This window comes from Varroa jacobsoni, unplaced genomic scaffold, assembly GCF_002532875.2.
Source record: "Varroa jacobsoni isolate VJ856 unplaced genomic scaffold, vjacob_1.0 scaffold_244, whole genome shotgun sequence".
Lineage (NCBI taxonomy): Eukaryota > Metazoa > Arthropoda > Arachnida > Mesostigmata > Varroidae > Varroa > Varroa jacobsoni.
In genome coordinates, this window is record NW_019213146.1 from 184,321 (window position 1) to 201,198 (window position 16,878).

The 16,878-nt window shown below is 38.3% G+C and overlaps 1 protein-coding gene and 1 non-coding gene across 2 annotated transcripts; one reads left to right on the forward strand and one right to left on the reverse strand.

Annotated features, from left to right (window-relative positions):
- Positions 1-293: 293 nt before the first annotated feature.
- TRNAL-UAG (transfer RNA leucine (anticodon UAG)) lies at positions 294-373 on the reverse strand. Its single transcript has one exon. It is a non-coding gene; the product is annotated as a tRNA-Leu (tRNA).
- Positions 374-3,586: 3,213 nt separating this feature from the next.
- Positions 3,587-8,320, forward strand: LOC111258543 (pfs47 receptor). The gene is made up of 3 exons (XM_022829908.2): positions 3,587-3,936; positions 5,357-5,571; positions 7,517-8,320. Exons 1-3 carry the CDS (start codon positions 3,918-3,920, stop codon positions 7,772-7,774), a joined length of 492 nt encoding a protein of 163 aa, XP_022685643.1. The 5' UTR covers positions 3,587-3,917; the 3' UTR covers positions 7,775-8,320.
- Positions 8,321-16,878: the final 8,558 nt, after the last annotated feature.

Consider the following 16,878-nt stretch of genomic DNA (forward strand, 5'->3'; position numbering starts at 1 on the left):
TCATAACTATCGCTCATAAAAAAGTAGGTTCTCACGTTTTGGTATTTAGCTTAAGACCCTATTTTAATGAATTTTCTGCTTTAGGATTCTTTAGGATTAAATATTTTCGAAATGGCAAAAAATTTTACCCTTAGTTAGCGTTTATCGTGGTTTATAAGAAAAGCACAAGATTGAAAGAAATCATATTAGATAAATTGAATCGTTTACATCTTGCAACTCTCGACTATATCGAATGATGCAATGGGTTTTCTAGGTTACCTCCTTCATTAGCTTTAAAGAGTAAGAAAAAACTTTGGCAGCGGTGGGATTCGAACCCACGCCCCTAGAGACTGGTGCCTAAAACCAGCGCCTTAGACCACTCGGCCACGCTACCACTGGCATACATACCGAACACACTGATGACGCTGATTGGTTAACTGTCACTATGCGCTAACTGAGCGACTTTTCCTCTTTAGCAAATGTAGACCGGACAGTCTTTACACTGCCTTTCTTTAGCGAGCTTAATATATTTCTTAAGCTATTTTCATATATATATATATATATATATATATATATATATATATATATATATAATTATGCAGTTAGTATGCACAGATAGTATACAATACAAAAAAAATTATATTAACATATTCAGTGATCTTCACCTTACTGCAAAGCCGAATGTAAAATATGTTTTTGGCCACAAACTAAGAGTACCTTGCTATACATTTGGCCAAAGTCAGGAGAAGAGGACATTCATAACAGCTTTTCTATGCAGTCAGGTTGGATATAAAACATACTTTAACGATTTGTCTTAAAGGACGTTCTTCGACATCATTGGTAAAGAGAACGTTTCATTTATTTAATAAGCATAGTTTCCAGCTGCCTGAAAAATCGAACAATCACCAATAAGGACCTTCGTTCGACGTGATAGCAAAGTTTTCCAAGAGCTCCGTACTCGAACTTCCCTCTGGGATATCGCTCATGACGAGTTACTTATACTTGATGATTTGCCGCTGGGAGTAAAGCTCGTGACCTATGCTGATGACTTAGCAGTCACAGCCACTACCCGTTCCTCGGAAGAATTACAGATGCGCATAAATCAAACATCCATCAAAAAGGTCAAATGGCTTAAGGAAATAGGACCTAAGCACCGACCAAGTCGGAAGGGTATTTAAAGGAAGTAATGCACACAGCTGAACGTCACCAGGGAAGGGGAGAAAACCAAAGCACTGCCTACAGTAGCACCTGGGGGGTCATCCTCGACCAGAACATGAAGGATCGGCACACATGCGTTACGCAGCAGCTAGGGTGGAAAAAAATCTCCGTAGACCTAGCAAACATGATGCCTAACATTAAGGGTTCGCGCAAAGGCCAACAAAGACTCCTCATTCCAGTGGCTGAATCCATAGCTCTCGAAGCGTGGACAAAACTGCCTGCAACAGAAAACCTAACGAACAAGTTATTTGACAAGGCTCGAATGACACTAGTGCTCAAAGTATTCCAAATACATCGTACCGTCAGCAGGTAGACAGCACTTATTTTGTCAGGTTTATTTCTTTGCGATGTGACACCAAAGGAGAGGCAAGGAGTATGGTCACATCTCTAGGTGGAAGCAATGTCAGACGAGTAATAACGCGGGAACCAGAATCTAGGACATAATCCCAAACTTGAAGCTATGGATGAAAAGAAAGAGACAAAAATTAGCTTTTTACCTAATGCAGTTCCAAATGGAATATGGACTTATTCAGAGCCTTCCACTTCAGATGAAGAATCATATTCTTTCTAAAGAATTTAATCAGGTTCTTGTATATTGTACGGCAAACTAGTTTTCGCTGTAAATGTCGCTATACAATGACGTTCGCTATAGAAATCGCTTTATCGAGCTCAATGTTTGACTACAGCCCAACGTTTCCCAATTAAACAAAAACGGATTTCTTCAGTCAGCACTAGAAAATAGCAGATTGTTCGTTAGACATGTGGGCTATGTAGCCAAGCTCTGGCAGACGACACCGATTTATATTGCAACTACTTAGTTACGGTTCTATGGTAAGCGTTTCTGTAACAATGGTAATGTTATGGTACCACGTGCATTTTGTGAGTTACGCGATATGCTATTATAGATCGAATCGGTTTGATTCAGTGTGTTCGATCTATAAATATTAATTAAAGAAATTTACAGAGAATCGGAGATTTGAGAATTCCGAAATGGTGACCTAATCAGGGAAAACTACATCTATGCCGCATAGGTGAATATGGATTTGTTTGTAAATATGTTTATCGTATAACACAATGGAAATAGAAAAAAAGCATGGCTATTTCTATTAGGTAGACACTCTCAACGAGTTTAGTAGGAGAGGGCTAAAACGAATCCGACAGAGTAATAAAGTGTGGCGATCAACAAAGTACAGCCGATGTTTTCTTGTTAATGGGGCAATTTATGGGTTCGGATTGCCTTACTTGAATTGCCTGGATAAAGAAACATTGACAGATGTTTCTTTATCCAGGCAAAAGCCCGTACCATGTTCGAAGGACGTTAGCTGATTTATTCAAATGACTCTACATTAGTTAAATCAACTGAAGTTAACCATAATACAAGTCCTGTTCATTGTTGCCCTTTGAACCCGAAAATAATTGATTTATATATGAATATTGAGACGTCGAGACTCGTCATATTGTACCGTAGATTTGCAGGACAAAAACAGCTTGATATGTTCGACCAACTGTCATTCCGTAAAAATATAACAAAATATCTCTCAAGCGTTGTTGGCTTGTGCAGTAACGCAATAGACAGACAAAGTATGTAAGTGTGTCAAGTCAAAGAGTATCCGCTCGAAATTAGGGGTTAAGAAGTGATTATCTCTCACTTACCAACTGTGATATGACAAAATACGTTTGTACGGGACATTCTAGTTGTACTCATTTTAGGAGTTTGCTTCCCCCCAAAAGCCTATCCACGTTTACGAAAAAAAGGGATCCTATAAGATAGCGAACACTAAAATGACTGTTTTAGACAAATACATCGAGTTTAATAATTGTTGCGTTTGAATATTTATCGTTTGTTACCGTTATGTGTCATCTTTAACGAAATAGGTAATCGTCGACCCTGTTCGCATACAGAGGTAACGAATATCCATAGTCATAATAGTTCCATTAAGTAAATCAGAAGATTTACTCGAATACTAAACGGCGACCTGCAACTTATCTGTAGCGAGGTCGTTCGGCGTCCACTCATTGCATCATTGATAGCTATTCTTCTTCCAGTCTGCCGTTCTATCCAAATTTGGCGTATGATAGCCTTCTTTCCGTGTTGTTTTTCCGTACGCGACATAAGGGAATACTTTTGCGTACATTGCACTACCGACCGAGCCTTAACGTCACAACCTGACGTACAAAAAACGCTATAGGCTGGTCGGTAAAGCCGCCTTGGCATTACCCCAGTCCGTTTTTCCCCATCTAGGATGTTGTTGGTGGCCGCCACTGGGGAACAATAGCATCATGATGATGATGATGATAAACGCTAGCGGCCTCTCCCAACAAAAACCTACTTTAAGTCACCGTCGACACTTTTTACTGATGGAAAGCGGCTCCACTGATGGAGATACGGTGGAGCAGCGCTATCGACAACGTTGACAAAGCTCTAGCTGGCTAGAAACGATCGTTGAACGTACAGTCAACAAGGCTATACGACGTGTTGGCAAGCTAATGAGTCACGATATCTGTGGCAAGGGAATATATTCACTCAGCTTTGACATGTTTGTCATTGTTTAGGCTTGGACGTAGTTCAGCCAACTTTGTCGGCTGGCGCTGTTATCGATATGCGAACCAACTTGTAAGGCACGCGGATTGCTCGCCTCTCGTTCACTAGGAGTTCTTATATACGAACTTGTAGTCGTTCCCAGCAACACGTACGTGAGCACTGTCGATTCAAAAACCGTATGATGACGTACTGTGGACGTAAGTCAGAATTTAGCTTCTATATACACATAGATTTTTTGCTAAAAGAAGTCTATGTGCATATATACCTTAATATATAATTATAATAATAATATCTTAATATATAATAATAATATAATATATAACAAAAGATAATTATTGCTTCTTTTATGTAATGTATGCCGTATGGAGTTAAGTCGTAGCTTAATCACATTTTGACATTGTCCAGCAGTTCTAAACACGGACGTATACAGCTGGCGCGTAACAGAAAACGAAGAGACAAAACAAATTCATAGGTCAGTAGTTTACACGCATGTAAAAATATTTACCTATAACGGATAAACGCAATGTTATCGTTCAGTATAGCTCGTATGTCGGAAACAAATAGGTGTGTAGCATATAACTGCAATCCTTATATGCTACACACCTTTATGTTATGAGGTATGCCTCCGTAGAACATCGATACATTTTTTGCAACTTGCGATTTTAAAAATATGATTTCTGAGTTAATAACATGACTACGTAAAAGTTTGGAAAGATAGTTGTGCGACAGTGAGAACAGCCTATTTTATATTTACATAAAAAAGAAACGCAAGTCTCTAGGAAAAGGCGACCAAAGTGGCGGAATCACTTGCACGACGCCTAAACACTGCACGATGTTTATAAGTAAAAGAAGAAAAGATAATATGAGGAAGCGTATTGCAGACATCGTGGCATAAGTCTTAGGGGAGACTTGCGCAAGATTTGTCGTAAAACTATGCCTTGACCATCTACTAGGCTGTCAAGATGGCTGAGAATTCCTTTGATCAGTAGAGTAGCAATGAAATTACGGGAAAAGTTTATAGGCTATTAGTGCCAGCTCTTTCATCGAGTGCAACGACTGCTCCATGTAAGTGAACACATGAAGTTCGGTGGTCCGTCAGAATGAAGCAGCTCTTCATTCGTTGCATGCCTAGCCCAGAAGCGTATTTTTTCTTCCTTTTTGCTGTAAAGCGATTCAGCTATGTGGATTCTTCTATCCATCAATAACTCCATAAAGGAAAGAAATCAACCAGTTCCACTGGAATATTGTATGATTATTGTCAGAGCATCTCTTCTAATCTGTAAATATTTACACTCCGCCAGAAATCATTCATAATGCAAGCATAACGTATTATTAATACTAATGTACATTCAGCGACTACTGATTTATTAAGTAGTTCGCAAACTAAACAAACTGAAAAATATAAACTAAGCAGAATACCTAACAAGCAAATCGAGTGGCTTGCAAGTCAGAATAATTACGACGATATGTTTCGAATATTTATTCAGCTTTGCATTTGATAATAAGTGTTCATTTCCACTGGGCCAAACAACAGCCAGTCTTGCGGGTTGTTTCTGACAAAGAGGATAATGTCTGGTGAAAATCTGACAAAAAACTATGCCTTGTTTTCCTTGACAGCCCGCACCTACCGCGCCTTGTGCCAGTGGGTGCCCACCAGTGGCTCACACATCCCCCTGCACGCCGTTTACGGTGGAAATGATTCAACGGGCGAAACTCTGTACATTGGTCGTTCAAAACACGATGAGGATATCATTCCCGGCAAAGTTGTACCATCTCACCAGTGTTGCTACGTGCCTTGGGGCGGTGAGGAGAACCGTTACGGACAATATGAGGTGCATACATTTGACAGGGCAATTATGCTGCCGGAAATCATCGTACATCAATCATATATTGGTTGGGGTTTAGCTGGCATGTTTTATTGTTATAGCTATTCTATTTTTCAGTTCTAGTTTGATAAACTAGTAAATTAAGTAGCCTCACAACGACCACTTAGACATTGGGCTCTTTTAGACCACTGTCTTTCACATAGGGCGTTACCACATTTTAAAGAAGGAACAACATCCGTCTGAAAAATCGGAGCGAATGTCGGATTGAAGCTGGTCTAAAAGAAATCTAGTCAACTAAGTATATTTGACATCTAGCTATTCGACCGAAGTCTAAAGTCGTTTTCGACGATATTTTAATATGTCAAAAAACTTCATTAAAAAGGTTTTCATTGGTCTCGTTGTATGTCAATGCAAAGCCGTGACAAATCCCTTAGAATCGACTAGCGGAGACGCTTAGGGAGGCATATTAAAGGCTACCACCCCAATTACTACCTTCCAGCACTATAATTCACGCGCGTCCCCCAGTTCGATGGACGGATGTAGATTAGAATATTGTTATTAGTTACTACCACTCGCACAGATTCGCTTCCTAGCTTAACCGTTGACCCATAAAGACATTTTTGATTTATAAATATTTTATAACTGAGGCAGTATTCCATGCGTCATGCATATTCTGCCGACACAAATCGTATAAGACGTAATGATTATATCCTATCTAGTGTATTTTTCCAAGGTATGAGTGGTGCGTATGAACTTCGGCATGAACGTGCCCCGCCCTGTATGTTATCTTTATAGCCCTAATGTATAACACCATGCATATTGTCAGCATAAACAAGAAGTTTTTAAACCCATTTAGTGATTTACCATGTCTTGACGCCCATTAGAATTCGCTGTAAGCCGGTCGGTCTTATCAAACTCCCTATGTAAAGCATTGCTATTTCATCGACATTTTTCAATCCTAAACACTATGTATAGGTTATCACGCGAACTCGTAACGCCCATTGATTCAGTTGACTGTCTCTTTAGTCTAATGCATGGTTAGCTATGTTATCAAATCAAACCTTATTTAGTCACCTTTGCTGGTAGTAAATCTCTACATATAAAATAGTAAACACCCCATATACAGAGACCAACAGCACACTATCCCAAGATCAGAACAAGTGTAGGGAGCCACTAGAACACTGTGTTACATTGTTGAATTTGAAAAATTAATCTGACAGATTTGCCATGTACTCTAAAGATGATACTGAAGGACAATGATGTATCATAAGTTTCCCTGCATCTATATGTATCGTCTTTTCGTGAATACCCTCATTCCTGCAACGTTTATGGTGGAACTCATGCACGACAGAGTAACTGACGACGCCTCTTTTTAGTGGGTTTGTATCTTCCGCTAGTTGTTCTCCGCCGCACTCAAAGCAAAGAAGACACCATCAATAACCACAAACCTTTTTCTTCGCTCTTGGCTTCTATGGTTGGCCTTAGAAACTTCCATTGCTGGGAACTCGAAGCAACGACATAGGTCCTCGCTAGGAATTATGCGAGGCGACTTCGGGCCATTATGTAGTTTCAGTGCTCTTTTGAGGAAAGAGACTTTGATGTAATTCAGTTATTGGAGGTTCTTTATTATAAGACATACATATACTTATAAGTAAATAGCTTAATTTTGCAGTGGTGCATATCGTGTCATAATTGAGTCGTTTCAGAAAAAAAAGCTCGTTTCGCCTTAAAGCATTAAAACAAAAACAACTAATAATAAATCATTCTTACGTCAGAACTTACATCATTTTCGCATCGTTATGATAACTTCACTTTATTTTTTCAGTTCACACTTGACGACTTCATTGAAAGAGATTAAGCAGTAGCACCAAAGTAATACTAATTTATTATTATTTTGACATTATCAAATCATTTTACCAATTGCGTTTTTGCTTATTGTTTTCACTTACAGATCCTTGTAGCCCAGTCAGAGTCTGAGTTCGCCTGGGAGCCCGCTAGTGATGGTCGTCTTCCCACTGGAGCTGTTCAGGGCGGAGCCACCGGGACGGGTGAACCTTTGTACATAGGCCGTGCTCGCCACGAAGGTTCTCTGACGATTGGCAAGGTTCAGCCATCTCATCATTGCTGTTACATTCCGTACGCCGGTCAGGAAATTTGCTACACAGACTACGAGGTACTCGTCTGCCGAGTGATCCGTCTGTCGTATTGATAAAGTTCTCCTAATAATAAAAAATAACGACGGACAATTGCGCGTACGCCGTATATTTGACGGATACGTTAACGACTCTAGTGCCCTGACCGCATTCGTATCATAAGTCACGACCAAAGTGCGAATGAATAAGGCTACTACTGGTATTCTTTCTTCTGCAGTACAATTTTTATTCGTTTCTATATTATGTCTGGATGCAGACAATTCTGTTGTGGAAAAAACCGCACTGAAACTCGGAGAACACAGGGTTCGATAAATAGTTCTAGCCATTTATGTGTTAACCAGTGATTTGAAAACCATCAGTTTGTTCTACAAATATGCAGAATTTTTACTTTAGAAGGGTTTTGCTAGCTTTTAGTAAGCGTCAATGCAAGCGTCCCAGTTATTGAATACTAATATAGACGGGAAATGTTTATCGTCCTGCAAAAATCCACCATACCGGCCAAGTCAGAGCCTTGTATTAGGACTTCAAAGACGTGTGTGGGTGTCTCTCACTAATGATTATGTTTTATATACGCATAAATAAATATAACGTGGGAACGTAAACGCAGTTGATTTTCTGTTTCCAACTTTCCTCATAGCAAATCATAACTAACACGCTTAAAATTATGAAATATAGTGCATAAGCTTTTTCTTAGAAATCGTATGAAACATTAAGAGCTACACGTGTATGTTTTAACGGCGGCAATCCAAATCTCGGTTTATAGATAGCACCAAGTCAGCGCCTTCGATTAAATAATAAGCCTCCTAGAAATCTAGCTTCGAAATTATTCCGAGACATAACAGTACTCGTAATATGGCAAAAATAAAGACCAAGCCATAGTTACAATGTTTGGATGAAGCCTTTCCGGCTGCGAGTGGTGAAAAAAATGCTATCTGAGGCCAAATATTATTGGTTGGAATAAATTATATTCGGAATAAATAACAAAATACTTTGTATAGCAGCCTATAGTTGATTCGAATTAAATTTTTCGTCTTTTTAGGTACAAACAAAATTAATGTATAAACCTTTTATATCTGACAGGCGAAAACATTTAAAATGATCTAGTCTACGAAGCAAGTATCTAGGTTATTGCGTTGAGTTATTATGATTGACAGTTAAAATGAAACTTGTATAGTACATAGAAAGCGAATCCTTCTCTATGAGCAGGTTGCTTTTACGTGGGTATTGTTGACAGAATTTATACTGTTTTGTTTGACGAAAGGACTATCATCGCTGACTAGCCTAATACCCAGATGGCTTCGGTATAGTTAAATTCCCTACGAGTCAAGCTGCCATTCCTGTTAGGAAACTGACACGGATGACCCAAATTGATTTGAGTTTAAACGAAAAAATCGATATCGTTGTCAACAAATCAACTAAGCGGGCTATAGTTATAAATCATTCGCCTGATTGACAGCTTAAGGCTGACTCAATGGTTCGTATAAGGTTGGCTGGATAAATGTCAATTGAAATATATCGGTTTATTCGTTTTGCTCATTTTGCTGTAAACTACACCCCTTTCTCCCCTATCAATGCTGAATCAAATACTTCTAATTGAACCCACTGACCAGACCAAATGATACTGAACGCTTCTGTACATACAGCCAATGTACAACCGCATGCTGCCTTTTTTCCAGTAAATAGCGGCGTAATGTAACAGTTTCTATGCAAACAGCGAACTTCTTTTTCTTAAACATACTCTCATGGAACGAATTACCTTTGAAGGTAAAGTAGTTACCTAGTAGTTACACAAATTATGTAGTATAACATTTTAAAAAAGTACGTCAGTATGTTTGATTATACGTATAAACATATTTCGTCCACGGGTATATATACCCATGGATATATATATATATATATATATATTTTGTTTGCCTATTTTTTTCAAATTGCTTGGATCAGTATACAACTTCTTCAGATTCTATTTTTATATATTCATAGTCTTCTAATCAATTTTTACATAAAACTTACTGGCGACATACTGTTTAAAAGATTATTATTATCAGTATTTTATAAGAACAATATTTCCCGATAGTTAGCATGACGTAGTCGATGCTACTTAGATTCTAGTAGCTTGAAAAGGATCGTCGCTATTGAGACATTTACCCCAGCTAGCGTCTCCCATTTCATACATCAGATGTTCTAGTTTCCTTACTTATTGTCTATAACTTCTGTGAAATGCTTTTCTCGATACAACATTTGCAAACTCGTCGGCCATATGAATCTATAGGAAAACGACGTTACCAATAGATGTAGCAACTACTACTAAGAAAACTACGAGTGATGCGAAATGTCATAAAAGTCAGGTCTATTGTTTGACACAAGACCTTTAGCCATTTGCACGATTGAGCCACGATTCACAACGATACAATATCCTGGCCATTTTACTGGTACTGAAAATTATTTTGATTAAAAAGACATGGATAAGAGATACGTTTCACTTGGGTTTTCCGTCCTACGAATGCAGAACATGTTTACAGTTAGAGAAATGGACCCGTAACCTGGCTGCACCTGTCGAAAGCATTAGCATACTGTGTCTGTCAAGCATGAAATAATTGACCGCTACAATTTTTCGAAGCTGTGCGACCAAACTTAAGTACAGAGAATGTCAGATGGGGCGGCAGCAAAATTTGAGAGTTGCATATGGAGTACGACTCTAGTGATTAACGATTCTCTGCAAGAAAACGTAACGCCCGCTCCGGAGCAGTGCCCCTTCTTCGCAATTCGCCTCACGTTTCTAAGCATCACAACAGTATTCTGTATCTTAGGTTTAACGGTTTTTGCTAATATTTTTATCTTTGAGTATCGGCCAGGTTTTACGTCAGTGGCTCAACAGCACGGCATTAACACATTTGTACTGGCTATTACTCTTATAATAGGACCAATAGTGGTTCTTATCATTCAAATAATGCATTGTGGAGTGGAAGGAAGCCCCTCTGTTATAGCGGCGGTGAAACTACCGAAGGGCCACTCAGAGCTACAGCCAGCCGAGTTCCCTAAATCCAAAGAGATAGCCGGCACGGTTTAGCTACCACGGAGTGCAGGTGATTCCAGGACCTAACAGCCCTGTTAAGGTTAAACACAGTAGTTTAAGTAGGATACGTAGAAAAGCAAAGGTTAATGTTACTAACGAGCACTTGTTGTACATATTGTTAATTTTATTCATTGATTGAAAGTTGATTATTTTCTATTACAAGATCTTTATAAATACAGTTCCATTACTGAGCGGACTGTGTTATAAACTGTATAAAATGAAACGGCAAAGTATCTAATTCCGTTAAGGGATATAAAGTATATTTACATTCAAAAAAAGGAAAGTGTTCTGCTTAACTGCTTTCAGTTATAATTACTCTAATTGATCCAAAGAAAACAGTGTATCCCAAGAGCGTAGTATAACCGGACAAATGCCCATTGTGAGGACATATTGTGGTTACAGAAAATAAATTAATGTGATTTGAACTGTCGACCTTCAAATGACTTCGAGCGAGCGGCAGCCTTGCCAATATTATTGTTAAGTGCTAAACGATGATATATACATTTTTTACTCAGGGCAAAAAGTTGTTGCCCTCAAAACCCTTCGCTAAATTTTATTAATGACGCTCTTGTGTTAAATAAGACAAATATTCGCTTTGTAAATTCGCTTTGATCTTTGAAAGTTAGTACACTCAGATTGTGCCCTTCAATATATGTCCATTCTATAACTTTGACACATGCGTCCTTCTTGACTGACAGATAAATTAATAAAAATAGACAATACGAAATGAGACGGCAAAAATACATAATTCTGTCAACGAATGTGAATTATTAATTATATACAAAAAGTAATAGAAGTATTCTATTCAATTATAATCACTCTAGCCTACCCACAAAGAAAAACGGTGGATTTTAGCAGCGTGGAGGGTTTATGTTGGTAACCATCTTGCGCAACTGTTTCCGTATAACAAAATAATGCATTCCACTTTATAACACAAGACACTTCCGTTTTTATATATGGTGACTTTCTATTTTAGATAGTGCATAGTATGGAGCAATTTAGGACTTTAAAGAAAACCTATTTCCAGTTTCGAGTTCCGTAGAAACAAGGAACAGCGACTTACACATGAACTGCCAGGAGACATACACACCTATACACCGGAATAGAGTTTAAAATATGTATCTTCCTTTCTTCTGAGAAAGAGTGCGGGCATATGATGCGTCCTCCGAAGCCTCAACAATTAGTCGGATCGCGGGATCAGCTGGGATCGATGCTTATAAATTACTTTTTCCTTTAGTGTACAAATTAGGGATGTGTTTCTTGGAAATCTATTTTCTCCCTCTATTTTAACGTTTTTAACTGCAAACGTAGCTGTTATATTCTCGAATGTAGGCTGAAGAGTCCTTGATCGTCTTCGGACAATACCATGAGTGACGTTGGAGTCCCGAGATGTCCACGGTACGGTTGTGCCCTGTATTCTTTGACATTTAAGAGCTTTTCGGAGAAGTACGATTAACCAGTGTTACTACAGAACTCTTGCTGGCATTTGGTTAACTGTATGATATAGTTTTCCAGATCTGAATTTGTGTATTTAGAAGAGACAATATTTACAATCGGAAAATATTTAACGTATTTCACAGGATGAGCCTTCGTTCATTCAAGCCTAGATAATACCTTGGTTGTATGCCCAGAAGTCAAAACCCGATTTTTTGGTAAATTGCGGTGAAAAAAATGGCTGAATATGTGGCTTTTCGGGTCTAGTCTTACGCCTCCACCCTACAACTCTACGTAATTGGTAAAATAAATTACTTAACATCTCGGGTTTAGTACGTCCTACTATACAGGCCTTTTCCATAGGGAGATCCTACGCTAGCATATTGCAGTTTACTTCGAATAGGCACTAAAATTTCGTTCCATAATCATGTTATTCTCTACCCTGATAATATCACTATGTTCATAATATATAGTACATGGGTGTAATATATGAATCTAGGGGCCATCAGCGTGTTCACAGAATGGAGGCCTTTTTAGCCCGAGTTCCGGCCTCAGTCGCCGTTGGCGGACAACTATCTGACGAAGAGTGGCTGTATTATGCTCCTAGTTAGCCGTGTAAGATATACGCGGCTGAATTTAAATAAAAAAAAAAAACGAATGCTTGCTTACGGGAAAAGCACTGACAACTAACTAATGCATGGCTAGTTTTCTCGCCAGCAGTTATGAAGGAAGAGCGTCTAACTCGTATCTTTTCTTTTCATGAACATGTACCTGTACAATTTAGCAAAGCACAAGGAGTGTTTCGGAGCGGAAACCGGTGAACCTCGGCCTAATAAAGCCCATAAGAAAGGCGATATATGCAACCTATTGCAAGTTTCTTATTGAAATAACGCCTGCCCACCACCACTGGGTTGAATTTGCTAATGAATTTCCCATTTCGTGTGATGTGACATAGGTTGATCATGGTTTATGGTTATTTTATAGATTCATTATGTATCATTTTATAAGTTCATGTTTTACCTTTCTTCTATTGTTCACCATACCCGAACAAATTTAACTAACGCTAAAGCAAATACGGACACCTGGGAAATCGACCTCGTCAGCACACAGCTACATCCTTGGCAAGTATTTCATTGCAGAGAGTACGACGAAATATCCAAGAACGATGAGCGGCATGTATGTAAATGGTATACGCGTGTAAGTGAAGTCCGCTCATATATTTTTTGGACACTGAATCGTATTTTCCAACGTTACTATCGGTTTTAATTCAGAAATCAATATAGTCTCAGTTCTAGAGTATACGTGGCAAATGTCGATTATATATACAGTCTTAGTTTCGTTTTACATGGCCATGGCTGTTGGCTTGATGACCGGTGATTAGCCTCAACAAGCACAAGCAGCACCCGAAAATGGAGTTCCGATGGTAGTAGGCTTTGCCTGTACCCCTGTCGACGAAAACATCTTGCATCAAACTCATTACGCAGTGCGAAACGACATCGCCTGAATAAGGTTCCAAATCTTTGCGGTTGAGCCGCTCATAGCCCAGATAACTATCAGATTATACAAGCAAATAGTAGTAACAGTGATGCTCACCGTGTGACCGAAGTGAGAAACTGCGAAAAAAAATTCCCAATATTTTGCCATTTGAGGTTAACAACCGATTACCTATGATAAACCGTACACACAACTCCCCAGTGATGCATCGCAGTCGGCTATGTAAGAAGAAAAAAGTATTTTTTTAAAATAAGTATCTTCTTGGTAAGCTGTGCTGCACTCATTCTTAAATCATTCAAGAACGATTCCTTTTTTTAAGAAGCTGTGCAAAAGCGTGTCACCTAACGAATATGTTCATTGATATCTTTGAGGTTATATTCAGAAAAAGTACAGGGTTTACGATGCTTGATAACTGAGCTAAGGTCATTAGGTTTGACCAGCATTTGCTGATAACAGCATTGCGAGACTCAACAGTTTGGGATGTTAGTTAATTACGATTACTCTACTCATAGAATCCAAACCATGAAATTCACTAATTCGATCACTCAATAGATTTCGCATCCACCACCTACAGGATATCCTTGAAGAGGATTATAGTCGCGATGTCCATATAGACACTCTCTGCCAGTTCTACCTGCTACGATGTCAGCCCTGTATACGGCTAGTAGCCTAGTAGACTACAAATTTTTAAATAAACAATAAGAAACAAATCTAGCTCGTTACGATGCACCTTGCCGGTACAAGAGACTTGGCCCATCTCAAACGTAGATGCTGTTCATAACTTGTCCGCAACAGCGCTCCTCCGTATTAAAAGTCCTCCAAAAATAATCCGATTAACGGCGCAGATAGAGAGATCAGTTCCGTTCAGTGTTGTCCTTCTATTTTTTTTTTGTTTTTAGTGGGTATAGGCACAACCGACTGCTTAATCATTAATCGTCTTGTGAGTAACCGTTTGCAAAAGTTGTTCTCATAGTGAACGGTATGAACCTTCTTTCGTTTATTAGCTCATTGAACATCAGCGATGATCATAAGCAGTTCAATATAAACCGGAATCTTCAATCTGTCCTACCTATCACCTGCCATACCTATCACGTATACACAGTGACGATCATAAGAATTGTATGTATGAGTAACGTGTCACTATCTTGTTGCAGAGGGAAATCAAATTTGAATACTTTCTGAGGAAAGCGAATACTGGACAGCATACACAGGCTATAAATTCTCCGATACATGGTGAATATACAGTATCTATATTGCTTATTTTATTCTAAAGACTTTACAGGATTTAAGGGTTCGTAATCTTAATATAATCATAGATTACGAATATATAATTAAAAACCTTGAGATAATTAATTACATATCGTCCTAAGGAAATCTGCAACGCACTAATCTCGGAATGCAACAGGGCATAAATATTGTTCAGCGTACACAGTATTTAGCGATATTTAGAGACAGATATATTTTGGCGGCGAAGCTCTAAGACAGGCAGCAGGCTCGAACGGGTTTCAAGCAACCTACAACTGATACAGTTACCAAAGGAAACAACCTATTACGCGAACGCGTTATCGATTGAGGTCAACTATAATGTAATCTTTACCCAAACCATACTTCCCATATCATCTGTCAGACTTTCACGTTTGTTTACTATATAGGTCAGCCATAATTTCCATCTCATTGACAATTCGTGTTTATATTCATGCAGGTCCAGTATAGAGGCATCTTACGTCACTGGGTGGTCAGGTATTTTTCGGTAAGAAAAAACAACTCGAAGAGAAAGAACGTTTACTTACCAAAGAGCTGGCCCTTTTTCCGCTTTTTTCACTGAGCTTGGTTATGGTAGGACGACAATGTGGTACAAACAATATTATTTCGTATTAGATATGTTCGCCTGACTGCGGCCTTTTGATATGTAACAGATCGATATGCCTACTATTGCACGCAATGCCCATTACGGCAGGTCTATTATTATTTAGTTCTGTTTACTGCTGGTAATTGGCCTCTACGACCACTGAAATTGATTGTAAAGGCGAATTCGTTACTATGAATTCGAACATTGACGATGCGCCACTCAACTGTTAAAAAGTGGTATGTAAGTGGTAAAAAACTGTGGTAAAAAGTTGCATGTTTTTAAAAAGCCTTGTAATTTACCTCATATGTTTACGGCTAATCCTAATCCAATACCGCAAATTGCAAGTGGCACCCTCTGCAGGTTAAAAAAAGTATTTTACAGTGTACATTTATCTCGAAGATGGCGTACAAATGGCTAAATATTCCTTCGAAAATTTTTTTTAGACAATTTGCTACTTTGAAACAGATTTTTTCTTCCTTTCAGTGATACCTTTTATTGTGATTTGCCGTCGTTTAAGAATTGCGAATAAAAAACGTTTGTTAGGGAGGTCGATTATTGTAGATCAACAAACGCAAACAGTTTTGAGTAATCGCTGCTTTTTGCATCTTTTATATAAATTTTTGACTGAGAAGCCTGCATAATGAGGTGGTATCGGCGAGAACGCGGCAGCACATGTAAATTGATGTGGTTCTGTACCTGCAAATTGTTATCATTGTGTCATCTATGAAATTTTATGTCAGGTCGCACATTTCGCCATAAAACTTATGCATATCTTGTTTGTATTTTTTTTTCATAAATAGGTACTATTGCTATGGAGCTGAAGTGCTGAAGCGGAGTGAGGACAGTAAGTAGGTTGGTTCGATAATTATGCTATTATGGATTTACAGAGATTCTACGGAAAATAAAAATATGCTACTGTCATGTTGTACGTTGAATTGATTCGCATTTAGTAAACTTTCCAAGTTGGAAAAAGTTTTGGCACAGCTTCGGAGGCCTCAATATAAGAATTTGCAAATTCGACTGCAAAAAGGAACACGTGTAATATTTATTTACGTTTAGTTTACGTTTACGTTCCTCATAGAAATTAGAGGAAACGACATATCCATCTAATACTATAGAAATAAACATCTCAAAATAACCTTACTTGTATGATATGTTTTCTGAATCTATTGTAAGAAAAAGAAAAACATGATTATTATATTATTTTTAATGAATAAATTAACTGATGATAATATACAGTAATTATTTATTTATTATATATTACAGTATTATATAGGGATAAGGTGTCAACGATAAACGAGATATCACAC